This window comes from Labrus mixtus, chromosome 1 (genome assembly GCF_963584025.1).
Source record: "Labrus mixtus chromosome 1, fLabMix1.1, whole genome shotgun sequence".
Lineage (NCBI taxonomy): Eukaryota > Metazoa > Chordata > Actinopteri > Labriformes > Labridae > Labrus > Labrus mixtus.
Window position 1 is genome coordinate 5,591,444 of NC_083612.1, and position 21,415 is coordinate 5,612,858.

Genomic DNA, 21,415 nt, shown 5'->3' on the forward strand with positions numbered 1-21,415 from the left:
TCTGTTTGTAAGAAACATAAAAACACGTTTACACCATAAATAGACTCTAATGTTTGTAAACTCGTGGTACTGAAATGAACCGAAGCGTTGCTTATTGTAGTGTGGCTGTAACAGCGTTTCTCCTGCTGGATGTAGTGACACGCAGCCTTGATATACATGTGCGTCTCTTTTTGTCCACTCCAGGCTCCCGTACTTCAGAATAAAGAAGCAGCAGTTGTCTGAAGCAGTTTACAGTCAGTCGGTTTCAGACTTTATTAATAATGCAGGGTCATCTCATCGGGTCACTGTTGGTCCTTCTTTGACATCTTTTTCCGGTAGCAGTTGGTGCGTTCAATGACAGAAAGATTTCCAATAGCAACATGCTCAGGTTATTGATCGGACCAATATTTACCAGCTGAGCGCTCAGACTGTCAGATTGTGATGAAGCTCGCGTTTAAAAAAAGGTCAGAGTCGGCTTCAGTCCTACGAGACAGCGGAGAAAAGACGAGCACCAATTAGCTCCGAGAGAGCAGAACGGGATCAATGAGCTCACAAAGCTCCGGTTATCAGGAAAACAGATTGCTGAGTGACCAGATTTGAGTCTGTGAGGAGGAGGAGGGGTGGGGGGGGGGGGAGTGAAATGAGGCTGGATAATTAGGAGGAGCAGGCTGAATCCCCACAGGGAGAGAGCAGCCAGATCCGTACACGCAGCTATTCCACCATCCTCCGTCTCTATCTCTTTAAGAGCTGAGAGGAGTGTGTGTGTGTGTGTGTGTGTGTGTGTGTGTGAGAGAGCGTGTGGGGGAGGGGTATTGGCTGGGGTGGAACAGTCCTGTAATGAGCAGATTTTAGAGAGAGAGAGAGCGAGAGAAATAGAAAGAGAGCAAGGCCGAAAAACACGAGAGGACGGATGACTGTGTGGATTGAGGATTGAGGATAAAACAGAAACATGGAGACGACGACGGAGAGAAGAGCAGAGGAATAATTTATTTTCTGTTTTTTTTTGGTCACATCTTCAGGAGGAGAGAGCTTCATCTTACATCACAGCCGAGCGCAGGGGAGGAAATAAGAGGAGAGATATTCCCTCTCCGTGATGTCTGCCGAGGTGTGTGTGCGAGGCTGATGCTGTGTGTGTTATGGATGTGTGTGTCTGAGCGTTAGCTTGGGTGCTTGTTTCCAGGCCATGCTAAGAAAAAATATCCCCAGCTTCTCAGATTTTTTTTATTAGCATCTGAGCGCAGCATCATCCTGTCTCTCCCTCTCCTCCTGTCGGTGCTGCAGCGACGTTCTCACAGTCGGATGTTTGGATGCTGTGATGTCTGTCTGAGCGCGCTCGCTGCTTTGAGGGCCTCCGGGACTGCTGGAGAAGCCTAGGCCTCGCTTGTCTGGAGTGCCCTGCTGCACAGCCAAGGCGACGGGCCGGCGAGCTGCCCGGCTGCGAGGCTGCGTGGGGCAGGAAGGTGGAGGAGGAAGTGGAGGAGGAGGAGGAGGAGAAACACTCTGAGCCTGCATGCCCATGGGAAGCAGCATGCACAGGAGCCGCCTTCGTGAGTCCAGACCCGCTGCTGAGGATGAGACTGCTTCTCCATCGTGAGGTGACGCTGTTCCAGAAACATCCGGCTGATTCCAAGACGAGGAGCTGCTGTTCTACATCCTAAACTGGGCGGAGAGGAGGAGGCGAGGCCTGCAGCTCCATGCTAACGGATCAGACGAGGCCTCCTCCCTCTGCTCCTTCTGACTGAACCGGCCTGTTCTCTCTTTTCTGACGTTCTAAGGATTTGCCTAAACCTGTTTCATGCATGTCCACTGGAGGCAGGTTTGACTTTGATGACGGGGGGTCGTACTGCGGGGGGTGGGAGCAGGGCAAGGCCCATGGCCGAGGGGTCTGCACGGGGCCCCAGGGTCAGGGCGAGTATGCCGGAGCTTGGAGCCACGGGTTCGAGGTCCTGGGTGTGTACACATGGCCCAGCGGGAACAGCTACCAGGGCACCTGGGCGCAGGGCAAGAGGCACGGCATTGGGGTGGAGAACAAGGGCCGCTGGGAGTACAGGGGGGAGTGGACACAGGGCTTCAAAGGTCGTTATGGGCAGCTGGAGAGCACGGCCAGCGGGGCCCGATACGAGGGGACGTGGAGCAACGGGCTGCAGGACGGATACGGCACCGAAACCTACTCTGATGGAGGTAAGAGGGCTGAGGCTGAAAACCTAAACCTTCCACAGGTATAGAATATGTCTCCTTTTCTGCTCCACAAACTGAGTTTGAGGCGTACTCCACCTGCTGCAAACGTCTAGTGTAACACCGCTTCACTTTAGGGTTCACAAACAACATGTAGGTCACATCCACAGGCATGCAGGGACGACTGATCAGGCCCCTGCTTCAGGGGCTGCTGGGTTCCAATTTGTAGGAAAGTGAGTTGATGTATTTATTATTCAATATAGGGAGGGGCAGTCAGGATTCAGGGTGTATGTCTGCTGCAGCAGAAAGTTTACAAGAGTCATAAAGTTCATGTTGATCTCAGACACGAGCGAAAAACGAAAGTTTGTCCAACAGAAACACCTGTGAGTGCAGCTCCACCTGCAGAACGACACCACGAGTGACACTAAACAACAACAAAGACAGAAAAGACAACTGTAAAGAGACAAGACGAATGCAAAGAGACACGAGTCGACTGCAAAGAGACAAGACAACTGCAAAGAGACAAGTCGACTACAAAGAGACACGAGACGATTGTAAAGAGACACGAGTCGACTGCAAAGAGACACGAGACGACTGCAAAGAGACAAGTTGACTGCAAAGAGACAAGTTGACTACAAAGAGATAAGACGACAGCAAAGAGACAAGTTGACTGCAAAGAGACAAGTTGACTGCAAAGAGACAAGATGACTGCAAAGAGACACGAGACGACTGCAAAGACACAAGTTGACTGCAAAGAGACAAGGTGACTGCAAAGAGACAAGTTGACTACAAAGAGATAAGACGACAGCAAAGAGACAAGTTGACTGCAAAGAGACAAGTTGACTGCAAATAGACAAGATGACTGCAAAGAGACACGAGACGACTGCAAAGACACAAGTTGACTGCAAAGAGACAAGTTGACTGCAAAGAGACAAGTTGACTGCAAAGAGACACGAGACGACTGCAAAGAGACAAGGTGACTGCAAAGCGACAAGTTGACTGCAAAGAGACAAGACGACTGCAAAGAGACACGAGACGACTGCAAAGAGACAAGTTGACTGCAAAGAGACAAGTTGACTGCAAAGAGACAAGACGACTGCAAAGAGACAAGTAGACTGCAAAGAGACAAGTTGACTGCAAAGAGACAAGACGACTGCAAAGAGACAAGACGACTGCAAAGAGACACGAGACGACTGTAAAGAGACAAGTACACTGTAAAGAGACAAGTTGACTGCAAAGAGACAAGACGACTGCAAAGAGACACGAGAAGACTGCAAAGAGACAAGACAATGGCAAAGAGACAAGACGAGTGTAGAGACACGTTAAGACTGCAAAGAGACAAGACGACTGCAAAGGGACAAGACGACTGCAAAGAGACAAGTTGACTGTAAATAGACAAGACGATTGCAAAGAGACAAGTTGACTGCAAAGGGACAAGACGACTGCAAAGAGACACGAGACGACTGCAAAGAGACAAGACGACTGCCCTGTGGTTACATGATTCGTCCCTGTCCTCACACACATACAACACAGAGACAAGATGACTGCAAAGAGACACGAGAAGACTGCAAAGAGACAAGACGACTGCAAAGAGACAAGACGACTACAAAGAAACACGAGACGACTGCAAAGAGACAAGAAGACTGCAAAGAGACAAGATGACTGCAAAGGGACAAGACGACTGCAAAGAGACAAGGCCGACTGCAAAGAGACACGAGACGACTGTAAAGAGACAAGTAGACTGTAAAGAGACAAGTTGACTGCAAAGAGACAAGTTGACTGCAAAGAGACAAGACGACTGCAAAGAGACACGAGACGACTGCAGAGAAAAGATGACTGCAAAGAGTCAAACGACTGCAGAGACAAGTTGACTGCAAAGGGACAAGACGACTGCAAAGAGACACGAGACGACTGCAAAGAAACACGAGACGACTGCAGAGACAAGTTGACTGCAAAGGGACAAGACGACTGCAAAGAGACACGAGACGACTGCAAAGAAACACGAGACGACTGCAAAGAGACAAGTTGACTGCAAAGGGACAAGACGACTGCAAAGAGACACGAGACGACTGCAAAGAGACAAGACGACTGCCCTGTGGTTACATGATTCGTCCCTGTCTTCACACACATACAACACAGAGACAAGACGACTTCAAAGAGACAAGACGACTACAAAGAGACACGAGAAGACTGCAAAAAGACAAGACGATGGCAAAGAGACAAGTCGACTACAAAGAGACACGAGACGACTGCAAACAGACAAGTTGACTGCAAAGACACAAGATGACTGCAAAGAGACAAGTTGACTGTAAAGAGACAAGTTGACTGCAAAGAGACAAGTTGACTACAAAGAGACACGAGACGACTGCAAACAGACAAGTTGACTGCAAAGACACAAGACGACTGCAAAGAGACAAGTCGACTACAAAGAGACACGAGACGACTGCAAACAGACAAGTTGACTGCAAAGAGACAAGTTGACTGTAAAGAGACAAGTTGACTGCAAAGAGACAAGTTGACTGCAAAGAGTCAAACGACTGCAAAGACACAAGTTGACTGCAAAGGGACAAGACGACTGCAAAGAGACACGAGACGACTGCAAAGAGACAAGACGACTGCAAAGAGACAAGTTGACTGCAAAGACACAAGACGACTGCAAAGAGACAAGTTGACTGTAAAGAGACAAGTTGACTGCAAAGAGACAAGTTGACTACAAAGAGACACGAGACAACTGCAAAGAGACAAGACGACTGCAAAGAGACAAGACGTCTGCAAAGAGACAAGACGAGTGCAAAGAGACAAGACGACTGCAAAGAGACAAGACGACTGCAAAGAGACAAGACGACTGTAAAGAGACAAATTGACTGCAAAGAGACAAGACGACTGTAAAGAGACAAGTTGACTGCAAAGAGACACAAGACGACTGCAAAGAGACAAGTTGACTGCAAAGAGTCAAACGACTGCAAAGAGACAAGTTGACTGCAAAGGGACAAGACGACTGCCAAGAGACACCAGACGACTGCAAAGAGACAAGTTGACTGTAAAGCGACAAGTTGACTGCAAAGAGACAAGTTGACTTCAAAGAGACACGAGACAACTGCAAAGAGACAAGTTGACTGCAAAGAGTCAAACGACTGCAAAGAGACAAGTTGAGTGCAAAGGGACAAGATGACTGCAAAGAGACAAGACGACTGCAAAGAGACAAGACGACTGTAAAGAGACAAGTTGACTGCAAAGAGACAAGACGACTGTAAAGAGACAAGTTGACTGCCAAGAGACACGATGCTACATGATGCGTCCCTGTCCTCACACACACACAACACACACAACACACGCACACAGTTACACACAGTTACATACACACATGTGAGCACACACATTGGTTGTGTGTGTACTTGTGTCCAGCCTCACTGTGAGCTGAGGAGAACAAACATGGCGGACAGAATAAAAGAGGACAGAAGGCTAATAATAGAAATTAAACCATGTTGAAATCTCAACACTGTTTATAAAAACACACCTTCACCCCGCGCACTCCCCTCTGCATCACACCCTCTGTCACCATGGCAACGAGGAGACAGCAGGTCAGCATGTCACTAGAGACCAGCTGCTCTCTGATTGGCTCTCTGCCTCTGTCAGTCTGTATTTTTTATGGTTTATAATCTAGGCCGTTTGAGAAACGACGCTGTCGGGACCCGCCCCTCCCTGCCCCATGAGGGACCCGGATGATAAAGGGGGTCAATAAGTGATGCAGAGTGAAAACAGTGTGTGTGTGTGTGTGTGTGTGTGTGTGTGTGTGTGTGTGAGTGCATGTGCGTGTGTGAGTGGTTGTGTGTGTGTGTCATCCGGTGCTGCAGTGACCGTGGAGACGGCTCCCAGAGCGAGCATAAATGGCTCCAAACGTCACACCTGCCATCTGAGCACGAGCCTGAAACATCAGAAACAAAGATGGAGAAACGTTAAAAACCACTGCGTCACGGGACTGTGCCGCTCCTCTTCCGCTCACGTGGAGGACCGCCGACAGATGAATATAGCACGCACGAGCTGACACATTTTCCACAACCCAGTAACTGTGCTGATGTTCTCACACACACACACACACACACACACACACACACACACACACACACACACACCGGCAGGCCTGTCAACAAATGAAGAGCTTATTAAAAATGATAATAGCCTGATAATGAGAACATCTTCGAGGCCACAAGCGGCCTCGTGCACATACAGACGGGCTGCTGAGCGCAGACTATCCCGGCCTTGTTTCAGCACCACGGACAGCTCCCGGTCCACACGGACTGAGACGAGCCTGAGTTTCAAAAAGGCTCACAAACACAAACGCCCAAAAAGAATAAAATCACAGAAAGACGTCCATTAGACCGAAGACATCATTTTGCGGGCGGAGTTTGGTTCTAGTGTCGTAGTGCTCAAAATCGGTCTGAAGGTCTCGGTCTCAGAATCCAAAGCATTTTGACCTCACTCTCAATTTGTAGTTTGATTTTTATCCCCCAGTTACGACCACAACCTTCCCGTTGTTACGATCTAAGTGAGTGACACGCCCCCTGCCCATAATGTCTCAAAGGTCTCGCCCTGCCTTGATCTTGTCTCGGTCTCGATCCCTAAATGGCCTGGTCTTGTCTCGTTCTCTTCCTGTCTTGGTCTTGGTCTTGTCTCGATCTCGATCCCTAAATGGCCTGGTCTTGTCTCGGTTTCTGAGCACTCTGGTCTTGGGGTATGTCTTGGTCTTGGTCTTGGTCTTGTCTCGTTCTCTTCCTGTCTTGGTCTTGGTCTTGGTCTTGGTCTTGGTCTTGGTCTTGGTCTTGTCTCAGTCTCGATCCCTAAATGTCTTGGTCTTGTCTCGATTTCAGAGCACTCTGGTCTCGGGGTATGTCTTGGTCTTAGTCGAGACATGAGCTAATCAGACCTATTTGTTTTTTTGAACCAGGCTGTAAACATGTTAATCTCTGCTGTAAAAACAGACTTTTTAGAATGAATGTGTATGTGACTTCCTGTGCTTCTGCAGCCAGCCTCTAGTGGACACTCGAGGAGCTGCAGGATTTTACACTTCGGCGTCAGCTTCATTTTTTAACACCGGAGGTCGATGGTTGATATCTTATAATGAGAGGCCCAGACAGGAAATACATAACCGTCAGTAACTTGAGGCAGGAAGAACATTTAAAATCTTTATTTTTATATCAGATTAAACATTTTACTGAAGATAAGTCGGCGTGACAGTCTAGAGCTGTCCACGGTGCTGAAATGAAACTCTGCATTCATCCTGGTCTCCACTTCATCGGACACAAACAGAGCTTTTTGTCATTTGTCATGATGTGTCCCTCTGTGGGATAAAGGGGCCGTGCTTTATCGAACACACAACATACACGGCGACACACAGTTAGCATGTAGTCAGGAATTGGGTCAGCGTCTGAACTCAATACTACACATTAATCCTAATCTGATTTTGTGTTTCACTCAAATTACGTAAACTGAATTCAAACACTGCAGCGTCACTTTAAATCGAGGATAGCACATGTTTGTCTCATTAACCCTTTACCAAGCAGCCTGATGTGTGACAGACCCTAACCCTCTGAACATAAAGAGAGTTAATATACGTTGATCAAGTCGAAGTCCGGCTTCTAAACATCCTCAGTTAAAAGTTCTATTTATGCAGAATGACACTTTTTAGATTCTTAGTCTTCTTATAGTTTAGCAGAAGTTTGTCAAAGTATAAACGTTATTACACCACAGTAGAACTTGTGGAAGAAGAGCTTCAATCAAAGTAACAGATGTTAAAATATTCTCTGTTAGAAGCATGAGCGTCGGACCCAACGACCCGGGTGGTCATTTGGACCCCCTCACTTAAAACGCAGCAAACCCGTCCCTCCACCCGGCCCTATTCTCAGAGCGTTGTGCTGTGCGTAGTAGTGTAGTGACCGAAAGAACAAGATGGCGTCTACAAGCAGCCGAAATGAGTTTCCTCTGGAGGGTGTCTGGGCTCGCTTTAGAGAGAGGGGGAGGAGCTTAGACATTTGGGGGGTCGTCGGAGTAGAGCCGCTACTCCTTCACATCGAGGAGCCAGTGGAGGTGGTTCAGACATCTGATCAGGATCCTCCTGGATCCTCCTTTCTGGAGGTTTACCAACTGGGAGGAGACCCGGGGTAACCAAGAGTTTCGCTAGAGGGATTGTAGATCCCATCTGGCCTGGGAACGCCTCAGAGTCCTCCAGAAGGAGCTGTAAAATGTTGCTGGGGAGAGGGAATCGGGGCGGCTTGCTGCTACCGCGACCCGACCTCGGATAAGGGGAAGAAAATGGATGGATGTATGTGCTGTGCGTGACCGCGGTCATATCTTTTGTGAACTGAACGAGTTAATTAGAAACTCAAACATTAGAACGAGAGCTCAGTTCACCGTGGATTCACAGATTGGCCGACTCCGGCAACTCTCAGTACCTCACACAACGAGGTACTGAGAGTTGCCGGAGTCGGCCAATCAGAAGCTGACGTCGTGCGTCCTACGTGGCTCCGGTGTGTCTGTCTTTTCTGTGATGATAGGGTTAGGGTTGTTCCACAATATTTACAGGCTGTGTAAGTTACACATGAGCTTCCTGAGTTATAATTGCTGCTCAGATTTAGTTTTAGTTGCAGCGATGAAAGCGGTCAAGAGAAGTGGTTCAGATAGAAGTGATTGTACCCGACCTAAAAAGCCTCTGCATGTTTCTAATAAGCTCCACGAGCAGAAACGTGCTCAAACTAGGATCAATATTGGAGATGCTTTTGAAAAATGGAGAGAGGTTAGAACACAGAAAGGTTTACAGACCGATGCAGAGCTGGATAAACACTGAAGCTTCAGTGTCCACCACATGGTGACCTGAGTGAGCATCAACTCTAGAGAGGAGGGGGCGGGACAGCTCTCTACAGTGTTTAGAATCTGGACTGCAGTACCCATTTAAAACACTAGGGGTCAGAGTTACATGTTGCTCGCCTGTCTGAGTGAAAACTTGTTAGGTTTAGTGAGAGACCAAAAAAAAAAACATCAGCCATCAGAGCGGCTGTGGTTCAGTGGTAGAGTCGCTCATCTCACAACCAGAAGGTCAGGGGTTCGATCCCCAGCTCCTGCAGCCACGTGTCCGATGTGTCCCTGTTCAAGAAACTTAACCCCAAGTTGCTCCCACTGCTTTGTTAGCGGCGTGTGAATTAATGAGTTAAAACTGATGGACTCTTTACACAGCAAACAACGATACCTTTATTTTGACACGTTGAGACTGATTTCAGTCCGATATTGGCGGAATTTAAATATCAGACTGATGGCGCAGATCCACTCAAGACGGATCGTTGGGCACTTTGAATATTCTCAGCTCGCTCTCTCTCTTGAAGTTGTCCACAAATCGTCTCCATGACTTCCTGTTTCAGTGTGAAGCCAGCACTCAGTTCAGATACATTTCTGTGCGATGACGGGTTTACGATGAAACATGAAACATTTGTAGTTTTTGTGAGAATTTGATCCCAGAAAACATTTGGGTTTGTTCATGTCAGAAAACTCTGACAGAGCTTTTTTTTTACTGATTTCTGACATTTGAGAGACGTGCTTGATTAATCGATGAAACGACGGTCAGACTCGGGTCTCAGTCCCCCGTCTGATTCATCGATTTTCTCTCTGAGTCAAGAGGATCGGGATGATCTGACGCCGATGCTGCTGAGGTGGAGTTTGATTACGAAACTTCTCTCTTCCATCTCTGCTGGGAAGGAAAGAGGGAGGATGGAGGAGGGGATGAGAGGATGGAGGAAAGGAAGGAAGAAGGATTGGTTGGAGGGAGGATGGAAGGGGATGAGAGGGAAAGGAGGAGGGAGGAGTAAAAATGGGGATGAGAGCATGGAGGTAAGGAAGGAAGGGGATGGAGGAGAAGTTAAAAGAAGGATGGAGGAGGGGATTGGAGGATGGAAGAGTCAATCGAGGGAGGGTTGAAGAATGGGTGTTGGCGGAGGATGGGGGAGGGAATGGAGGAAAGAAGGAGGGAGGATGAAAGAATTGATGAGAGGAAATGAAGGAGGGAGTTTGAAGGAGAAGCTAAAAAAAAGGATGGAGGAGGGGTGGAGGAGACCGAGTCAAGACCAAGACCAAATATATAACTGTAAAATCATCATCTTGTGTTTAGGGGGCGTGTCCCTCACTTAGAGCGTAACACGTAACCGGGGGATAAAAATCTAACTACAAATGAATTTAAGTTATTTGTTCTTTTAAAAAGAGGCGTTTTCCTTCTAATCTCAGTGATGACGTGGAGAAATAGTCGATCAGTGGTGGACTTGGCCGGTCTTGATTTTAAATCCGGGGTCCGCTCAGTCCGAGACGGAGACAAGACCGAGTAAAAAAGCTTTCGATTCCGTGACCGTAAAAAGTGTTTAGACCGATCTCGAGTATTACGACACTACAACATTCACAAAGACAAAGAGTTAACCGAAGAGGACTCAGGAGCTGTTGGTCTTCCTCTGCCGCCATCTGTTTGTTTGTTTGTTTGTTTGTTTGTTTGTTTTGATACCTCACAGTAAAGTCACACAAACAGATCGAGGCACTGAGTCATTACATTTATGAACCTGATGGTGGCGCTAGAGGGACATTCAGAGGGAGTCCTCCTCTGGGGACCCTGAGGAAATAAGTTCTGTAGGGTCTGAGTCTGGCTTTGATCGTCCGTCCTGACTGTCTCTCTCTCTCTCTCTCTGTGTCTCAGGAACGTTTCAGGGCCAATGGCTGGCCGGGATGCGTCATGGTTACGGCGTTCGGCAAAGTGTCCCGTACGGCATGGCGGCCGTCATCCTTTTCCCTCTGCGGACATCCATAAACTCACTCCGCTCTGAGCACAGCCACGGCCCCCCCGCCGTGCTCGAGGACGGCTCCGCCCCCACGCCCACAGATGGGGTGGTGGCAGGGCTGGCCGGGAGCCCGGTGGGACGGGGCGGGTTTGCTCTGACGGCTCCCAGTGAGGCGGAACGCCAGAGGAAGAGGAAAGGTCGTTTCAGACAGTCCATCCTGAGCGGCCTGAAGCTGCGGCGCTCCGAGTCCAAAAGCTCGCTGGCCAGCCAGCTGAGTAAACAGAGCTCGTTCTGCAGCGAGGCTGGCATGAGCACCGTCAGCTCGGCGGCATCCGACATTCACTCCAATGCCAGTGAGAGCGAGCAGGGGGCCCCTGTGGACGCCACGGTCACAGAGATGTACGCAGGCGAGTGGCGGAGCGACCAAAGGGCGGGCTGGGGCGTGAGCCGGCGCTCGGATGGCCTGCATTACGAAGGGGAGTGGGCGGGAAACAAGCGGCACGGATACGGCTGCACCACGTTCCCTGACGGCACCAAAGAGGAAGGAAAATATAAACAGAATGTCCTGGTGAGCGGAAAACGTAAGAACTTGATCCCTCTGAGGGCCAGCAAGATCCGAGAGAAGGTGGACCGAGCCGTGGAGGCGGCGGAGAAGGCCTCAGACATCGCCAAGCAGAAAGCAGAGATCGCCATGTCACGGTGAGAGATGCTCCGCCTACAGGAGGAACTGTTTGTGTTTCCACCACAGGGACCAGGGTTTACACTTTGTTAGTCCTGATTGAGGGGTGGGACTTAATAAGAATACTTTATGGGTGGGGCTTCAAGAGTGAACATTTCTGATTGGTTGATTACTTGCAGTATTCAGAGGATTCACTCATAAAGGGAACATTTTAATGGTGTAAAAAGTCGCTGCTGTGACTAAAAGTTCCCAGTACTTTTGGTGCAGCTTTTTGATCAGGAGCTGATCCGTTTCATCACGATCACGATCAGTGATCAAGAGTCCATAAAATCTTTAAACACATGATTGTGTTTCACTTCAACATCTGAAAGTTGAACCTTTAAATTCTACATGAAGCTCAACTGGAAAGATTTCTAATAAAAGACCTAGATGAGTAGAAACACCAAATGTTCAGGTCATGCAGAGCGAGCGAACATTAATCAGTTCATCGTGCTCCTTCTTTCCACCGAGTCTCAAGATGTTCATAAATATGATAATGTAGAGAAACAGATAAAACAACTGAACCCAGAATCATCGACTCCTGGTGGAGGGTTAGGTAAATGAACTGTGTTTGTACCTGTAGGTACACCTTTAAAGGTCACATATTCTCCTCCTCTTCTTCAGTGTAAATAAGTCTCAGAGCTCCTCAAAACATGTGTGTGAAGTTTCTTGTTCTAAATCCACTCTGATCCTGTTTTTGATCATGTCTATAAACCCCTCTATTTCAGCCCTGCTCAGAACAGGCTGTTTCTGTGTCTGTACCTTTAAATATGTAAATGAGCTGTGTCTGACCACGCCCCCTCTCTGGAAGGGCTTTGGGTGTCTCAGGCTTTCTCACTCCATGTCCTATTGTTTACTGTGAGAAGGCAGACTCAAAGGGCAGAACAAACACCTAGCTGTGGGAGTGTCACCCATCTGGGGGAGGGGCTACTGCCCTTTGTGATGTCACGAAGGGAACATCTCCAAACGGCCTGTTTGAGCACACATTTTCTGAAAAGTGGAGCAGACAGAAGATGGAGAGGATGGACTTTTCTCATCATTGGGGGGTTTGTAGACGGACTAGAGACACATATTAGAGTTAGAGAAACATGGAGAAGTGGATTTTACAGAATGTGTGACCATACAAACCACAACACAGGACAAAACATGATGACATGATAACTGAGCAGTGTGAGAGAGAATAACCGATCAGTGAGAACAAGATGAAATAAAAACCTTTACTTCACCAGGAAGGACGTTCAAATGGCTTTATTAAAGCAGTTTGAATAAGAAGGTCAAAGTGAAGCTCTCTCGGCATAAATTAAATAATTTAATGAAATGCAGGTGTGTCTAAACGAAGGCGAACCAGACAGCAGGTTTGATGTAAACACAGATTCAGGGAGGAGAATAACGCTCTGTGTCCGTCCTGCAGGATGAGCCACGCCCGGGGGAAGGCGGAGGCGGCTGAAGGAGTCGCTGGGAAAGCGACTGAGGAGTGTCGACTCGCCCGGATTGCCGCCAAAGAGCTCTCTCCCTCTTTCCATATCTACGGGAACGGTGAGAGGCTGACACACACATTCACACACTCCTCTTTTCCGTACATGACAACTCGAAACATTTTACTTTTAGTGGATATAAAGTCTTAACATGCGTTAACATTAAAGGAGCAATATGTAACTCTGACACCTAGTGTTTAAAATGGGTACTGCAGACCAAATTCTAAACATCATAGAGAGATGTCCCCCCCCCCCCCCTCCTCTCTTGAGTCGATGCTCACTCAGGTCGCCATGTGGTGGACACTGAAGCTTCAGTGTTTATCCAGCTCTGCATGGGTCTGTAAACCTTTCTGTGTTCTAACCTCTCTCCATTTTTCAAAAGCATCTCCAACATTGATCCTAGTTTGAGCACGTTTCTGCTCGTGGAGCTTATTAGAAACATGCAGAGGCTTTTTAGGTCGGGTACAATCACTTCTATCTGAACCACTTCTCTTGCCCGCTTCCATCGCTGCAACACCTGTTGACCTGATAACTGCTCTCATATCTGACAAACTGAGGGGCGTCCAAAACGGCCGTGTGGGGGGTGTCTTAAAACCGCCTACCTTCTCTGGTCCAAACAAATCCAGAGCATTCAGGAGCAGAATCTACGCTGGTCACTATTCTCGTCCGTCTGAAAACAGTCCAGACAAACGCCACTCTCTGCTCGTAAATTCTTGGATATATTTATCGGTAGTGACCATCGGTTGAACAATACTTTTCACAATGCATTGTGGGATATAATGAGTGGAATACCGGTATATAGGGTATGATGAGGCTCACTCAGAATTCAGACATTTCTACAGAATGGTTTCACTTTATAGAAGGTAGGGAGTGATTTCAGACAAAAGCCTCAATGATTCGAAAAATTAACAAATACTCTTTAGTGTCAGTCAATCTTTATTTGTAAAGCGCAAGCTCATAACAAGTGTTATCTCGAGACGCTTCACAAAAGAGCATGGGATAAGATGCAGGAAGGATTTCTCCTTTGTATTCCTCGTGTTCCTGTTGTCCACACTTCCTCTCCGCTGAGGTGGAGGGCGGAGCAGGCCGGTGGTTGTGGGGATGACACGGTCCGATGGTGATAAAGTATCAAACTAAGTACCAAAAAAAGTATTGAAACGGAACCAAAAGTAGAGCCTGACCGATAAGTGGGCCAGCCGATAATATCTGCCGATATTATCATATCACATGACTAGCATTATCGGCTCATTATAATGCAGATATGCACTGATATAACGAGATTTATTCATAAGTCAAATATTGTGTATACCATGTGAGTTTCATTGTATTACACTAGCAGTTCTCTGTCACCAGCAGAGGGCGCTATATGGATTACAACAAGCATCATCACTCTGCAGAGTGTTGAGCAGTGATGCACGCACATGCTCAGTTACTTTCCAGCCGAGTGACCATTTCGTCTTCGTTATAAATCTTTTCCACAAGTGTTTGATAAACTACATCTGAGGGCTCAACCACAGACTTTAAATATTACTGGACGAAGCCTGAGTGACGTCCCCCGTCTGTTCCTGCAGGGGGCGCTGGAGTCCCATCGATGGTGGTCTCCATGCTGGAAATGCTGTCTCAGTCTAACTTTCAGTCAACCTAACGACAGGCTGAGAGCTGGAGCTGAGGCGGGTTTTAAACCTCCTGACAAACCGTTAAAAAGTTCACCCCTCGTGTACAGTGTGTGCTCGTGATGACAATAACTAATCAGACCTACGGGCTGTAAACATGTTAATCTCTGCTGTAAAAACAGGCTTTTATAACTGGTACTGATTTTAGAGAAACAAAAGAAAGATATTCAACATATCGGCCGATATAGATAGATATTAGATCTATCTATATTTTGTTTTTACAGTTTAGAGCCTTTATTGATCAGAATAACAAGAGTGCAACGTAACACCAATTTTATCTGTGAAATTAACAAATATAAATAGCACACACAAATACACAGACAGACACACACACACACACAAATACACAGACAGACACACACACACACACAAATACACACAGACAGACACACAGACACACACACACAAATACACACAGACAGACACACAGACACACACACACAAATACACACAGACAGACACACAGACACACACACACAAATACACACAGACAGACACACACACACAAATACACACAGACACACACACACAAATACACGCAGACAGACACACAGACACACACACAAATACACACAGACAGACACACACACACAAATACACACAGACAGACACACACACACAAATACACGCAGACAGACACACAGACACACACACAAATACACACAGACAGACACACACACACACAAATACACGCAGACAGACACACAGACACACACACAAATACACACAGACAGACACACAGACACACAGACAGACACACACACAAATACACGCAGACAGACACACAGACACACACACAAATACACACAGACAGACACACACACACAAATACACACAGACAGACACACACACACACACACACACACAAATACACAGACAGACACACAGACACACACACACACACAGACACAGACACACACACACACACACACACACACACACAGACAGACAGACAGACACACACACACACACACACAGACAGACAGACAGACAGACACACACACACACACACACACACACACACACACACACAGACACACACACACACACACACACACACACACACACACACACACACATACACACAGACAGACACACACACACACACAAATACACACAGACAGACAGACACACACACAGACACACACAGACAGAGAGACAGACAGACACACACACACACAGACACACACACACACACACACACACACAGATAGACACACACACACACACAGACACACACACACACACACAGACACACGTACACACACACACACACACAGACAGACACACACACAGACAGACACACACAGACACACACACACACACACAGACAGACACACACACAGACAGACACACACACACACAGACACACACACACACAGACACACGTACACACACACAGAGACACACGTACACACACACACACACACACAGACAGACACACACACAGACAGACACACACACACACAGACACACACACACAGACAGACACACACACACACACAGACACACACACACACAGACACACACACACACAGACAGACACAGACACAGACAGACACACACACACACAGACACACACACACACACACAGACAGACACACACACAGACACACACACACACACAGACAGACACACACACAGACAGACACACACACACACAGACAGACACACACACACAGACACACACACACACAGACAGACACACACACACACAGACACACACACACGCTGCAGGGTGATGGCTCACTTCCAGATCTTTCCGTGTGTGTTCACAGGTCTGGAGTGTCAGAGGCCCAAACACCAGGACGCCAAGGACAAAGACCATGAGGTGATCTCCACGGGAACAGACAGTCCGGAGCTGTGCACGCCGGACACCACACCCCCTGTCATATCACCTGACCTCAGCCCCGTGCTGAGCGTGCCCACCTCACCCCCCCACACCCCTCAAAAACACGCCCACCGCCCCCGAAACGCCTGCTTTATGCGCCAGAGCGCCGTGGATGATCAAGGTGGGGCAGAGATCCAAGTGCTGGTGGAGGGGAGGGGTGTGGACATGCCTAGGGGCGGGGCCAACAACTGGAGCGATGACGTGTACCCGGACCGAGGGGGCAGCAGCCGCTCCACCACGCCCTCCTTGCTAGAGGAGCACGAGAGTCAGATCAACGGGCATGAGCAGGCGCCGCTGTCCAACCACAAACCTCGGGACAAACCCTCGTCCAATCACAAGTCCTCGTACAGATCATGGGAACACTCCCTGTCCAACCAAAAGCCCTCCAAGCACGCCTCGTCTAATCACAAGTCAAGGGAGTACTCGTCGTCCAATCACAAAACATGGGATCATTCCTCCTCCAATCACAAGGCCTGCGAGCACGCCTCGTCCAACTACAAGCCGCAGGTTCATATTTTATCGAATCACAAGGCCCCGGACCACACAACGTCCAATCACAAGACTTCTGAGCATGCTTCCTCCAATCACAAGTCCCATGATTATATCTCGTCCAATCACAGCGCAAAGGAGCTCGTCTCCTCGAGTTACAAACCCCGAGAGCATGTCTACTCCAACCACCACCCGAAGCAGCACAACGCCCCCAACCACAAGCTGAGCGAGCACGCTGGACCCGGCCCCCGGCTGGACGGCCTCCCCGGGGGCTGGACCGCCGAGAGCACCTTGAGGTGGAGCCCCACCCACTCCCGCCTCACGGAGCAGGACGATGAGCGGATGAACGACTACACGGTCGACATGAGGCTTCAGAGTGCGGACTCGCAGACGACTCGGGGGAGGGGCCACGAGTCCCCGCCCCCTAAGAACAACCGGCTGCGGACCCGAGGCCTGCGGCCGGTCAGGGAGGGGTCCATGGACTCTGTACAGATGCTGGACAACCTGAATGTGGGGGCGGAGCTAGAGGAGTGGCCTCTGCACAGGGACCTGACCCTCTCACCCCCCCTCAAGTCTCCGCCCATCACTCTGGAGCAGGACGGGGAAAATCTCCCCCTCAAATCAAACTCAGTGAGTCACCACACGCTCTTCACCTGTTACCTGTTCGATTGGTTAAAATCATTTCAAGCTTCATTTAAAGAGACAGAGGCATCGTGTGATGATGTCACTCCTCGCCGTGATGAAGAGTAGGGTCGTCTCGATTCCAGAATCGTTAACTTCGATATGATTCTTGTAAAATAAAACTTTATTGATGTTTGCTACCACATCAGCACAAGTAGAAGTCCTTGGCGAGATAGTTTCTGTTTTTTGAATTCTGATAAATTGCACGTTGAGGGTTACACTTCCTGTACGGATCTGTAGTTCTCTCTGATCTGACATTAAAACTACACAGATTTCATACTTCCTGTACTAACTTCCTGTTCCTCTTCTTCTTCTCTTGTCTTTCAGGGCTCCAGCTCTATTCTGGTGGTTATGGTCATTTTACTCAATATTGGAGTAGCCATTCTTTTCATTCACTTCTTTATTTAAGCTTATACAGGTATGATCTATAAGACTTATTGATAACTACGGTATATTAAATTATTATTGTTACGTACTGAGACGGACATGGAGCCCGCAGCCGAGCGACAGACACAGCAGAGCCTTTTATCGTTGCTACGTATTCGTCTTCTCACTTCTGTTCGAGCACTTTCCTTTTTCAAATGCTTATTTTCAGCTTGCCACCACAGAAGAAGAAAGTGGAGTGTGCCGCTCTGAAGAGGGCGGAGTCTCAGGACACATCTGCATGTGCGTGCAGCGGCTCCTCCTGGAGATGGCACAAGGCGGTTCTTCCTATTTTTCCATCATTTTAGACGAGATTATATAAAACAAACTTTGTTTCCTGCTAACATGCTAACGTATAGCATGGTGCACACACTCCATCCTGAACCCTTTAGCCTTTGAACCATTTTCCATGTTAGCCCCTCCCTCCAGTCTCCACCCTTATCGGCACTATGCGCTACATACAGAACTATGCTGCAGAGTAGATCCATTTTAAAGGGCTCCGTCATGATTCTTTCGTTTCCCACAAAGAACTTCACAGACACACACAACGATTGCATGAGGCTGTGTGGGCTTTAAAACGACGTTTTTAACCCTTTAACATCACCGTTAATCCTCTGATCATCACTTCCTGTCGCCCGGCGCTGAAGTGGAGATCAGCGCCGCCATCAAATCAAATCATCCAATCAAACTTTGAACCAAACGTCAGCGGCCGGCCGACACACACACACACACACACAGGCACACACAGAGGAGTGTGACCTTTGAGGAAGTTATTTAGTGAACACACACACAAACACACACACATTCGCACGCTAAAACTCACACACACACACACATGTACCTGCTGACACAGTGAGGAGGATAAGCCCCGCCCCCTTTGTACAGCCTGAGACTGTTATGTTATAACACTGATTCTAATATATACGTGTATGTGTCATTATTATTATTATTATTATTATTACAGTTTGTTACTTTCTGCAGTTTGCAAACAGAGAGAATGCAGAGTGCCTCGTATCTATTCATTTTAAGTCGCTTTAAGCCCCGCCCCCCACACGTGGGCCGAGAGGAGACAACTGACCTTCATCAATAAGAAAGATGACCTCCCACCCTCCTCACCCACCCACAGACCCCCCCCCTCCCCCTCCCCCTCCCCTCCCCTCACCCTGAAATGGCATGCACTGTTTTGTCTCTCTCCCCCTTTTCTCCCCCTTTTGGACCAGTCAAAAAGGGAAAAACGGGGTTTCTACGGTGTCATTTCCAGACACGTTTTGGGCCGGATGAGATTTTTTTCAGCATGTTTGTTCAGCCTGCTCAATCTGGTGTCAGTTTGTGAGTTTCTCCCTCTCGTCTCTTTAATCCAGCAACACAAGGCGACGTGAGACGAGGAGAGCGGTGTAAAATAAACGCTAGCTTCTAACTCTCCGTGGGTTTATGAATGATCAAAAGAAACTCTGCTACTGTATGTTTTATACTTCGCACCCAGTGGCATCATCATGTTGTGACATCATTGCATGCCCGAGCATGCTCTTTCTTACTCTTTGGTTTATGAGGTTGTTTCCAAGTTAATGTGGAGAAAATAATGAAATGTTTGAAATTAATCCGTTTGGTCTCTTTTTTTTCACCTTTGAGTCACAGTTTATAAAAAACACTGTTCAGATAACGGGTTGATCTGGGGCCCTAACAGGGGCGTGTCCAGACTTTTTGGACTGGGGTGGTCCAAATGGGGCTCTGACTTGAGCAGGGGTGGCCTGAAGTCTGTGCACACATGAATGAAGAGCGTTTATTCGACCCGGCGTATGCACTCATCACATCGACTTTTAAGTAACACAAGATAACAGCAACACATCTTCTAAGTCAGTGGTTCTAAACTCGTCCACCAACTCCTCCAAGTAAGATCGCGACCCAAATTTTTTTGACCATTCAGATTTATTTACTGAAAAATTGTGAAGTTTGGACGTCAGTCAGTACAAAACATGTGACAGAAGCCAGAAACTGAACAAAACAAACGTGGCTTCACTGACTTTTTTCCAGGCACACATTCCCGACCCACTGGAAATGGCTCCGCGACCCACCTCTGGGTCCCGACCCACCAGTTGAGAACCAAGGTTCTAAGCTTCATTCTTCAAGGTCTCAAAACAAAATGTACGTCCAAAGTCTCAATTTAAACTTTAACATCTGATCACTGAACACTACGAGTGGCCTGTTGCAACACAGCCTGAATTGTGGATTTCAACATAAGTCCCGCCTCTCAAATAGCCAATCAGCTGTTAAGTATTTTGGGGTGGCACCTTGGGTGGCCAATAAGATTTCAAGGGGGGACCATGCCTCCCTTCAAAATATTAAGGTAGACGCTGCATTAACGTCTTAACGAGCTGCAATGGATTAGTTAGTTAATACTGATCATCAAATGCTGCAAAGCATTGTGGGAAGAGCCGTGACGAGTTGAGCTGAAGACGGTAGACCGTACAGGTGAGAACATGGACTGTTCACAGGAACACGCTGTTTATTCAGCAGCTCTCGAACGTGTCCACACTGTAACAATCAGAGCAGGTCAGTGAAGGCAGCACGGCCACTTATAAAATATATGATATATATTATGGTCATAGCACAGCTGGTGTCTGTATGAAACATGGACGTAGTCTCAGTGACGTCATCATTGGTTTCTGAAGAGGAGTTATGAAGCCTGACGATGGCGGTCACCATGTTGGAAATGCTTAATGTAATTTTAGATCAATCTAGAAACAGACAAAGAGGTGGAGCTGGCAAACAGCGAACACACCCACATGTCAGTCAGTTTAGATGGTACTTTGCAGACTGCCTCAAGTGGACACCTTAGGAACTGCAGTTTTCTTTTGCAACACCACATTGACTTCATCTTTCATCACCGGAGGTTTCCATTTTGGATGAACCAATCTGAACAAGGTCACATGGTTAAAAAATAAATAAAGAAATGATGAGAGGTTCATAGCAGAACTTCAGAATTCATAAACTAATTCACACAAATCTTACAGCGTGTCCAACAGCTGGCCATACGAGCGTCAGCGACAAAATCAGCTTGATTTTATTGTTTACTATTGAAGTGTCCTAACAGCCTGCGAGCCGTCCAG

The 21,415-nt window shown here is 47.8% G+C and overlaps 1 protein-coding gene across 1 annotated transcript; it reads left to right on the forward strand.

The window, feature by feature from the left end:
* The first annotated feature begins 748 nt into the window (after positions 1 to 748).
* Positions 749 to 19,906, forward strand: jph3a (junctophilin 3a). Its single transcript, XM_061037026.1, has 5 exons — positions 749 to 2,160; positions 10,877 to 11,657; positions 13,088 to 13,212; positions 16,603 to 17,834; positions 18,213 to 19,906. The coding sequence occupies exons 1-5, from the start codon at positions 1,779 to 1,781 to the stop codon at positions 18,291 to 18,293; spliced, it is 2,601 nt and encodes an 866-aa protein (XP_060893009.1). The 5' UTR covers positions 749 to 1,778; the 3' UTR covers positions 18,294 to 19,906.
* The last annotated feature ends 1,509 nt before the right edge of the window (positions 19,907 to 21,415 follow it).

Coding starts and splice junctions, on each gene's coding strand:
- jph3a (XM_061037026.1), top strand. CDS start 1,779: ATGTCCACTGGAGGCAGGTTTGACTTTGATGACGGGGGGTCGTACTGC. Junction 2,161..10,876: donor CGAAACCTACTCTGATGGAG/GTAAGAGGGCTG, acceptor TCTGTGTCTCAG/GAACGTTTCAGGGCCAATGG. Junction 13,213..16,602: donor TTTCCATATCTACGGGAACG/GTGAGAGGCTGA, acceptor GTGTGTTCACAG/GTCTGGAGTGTCAGAGGCCC.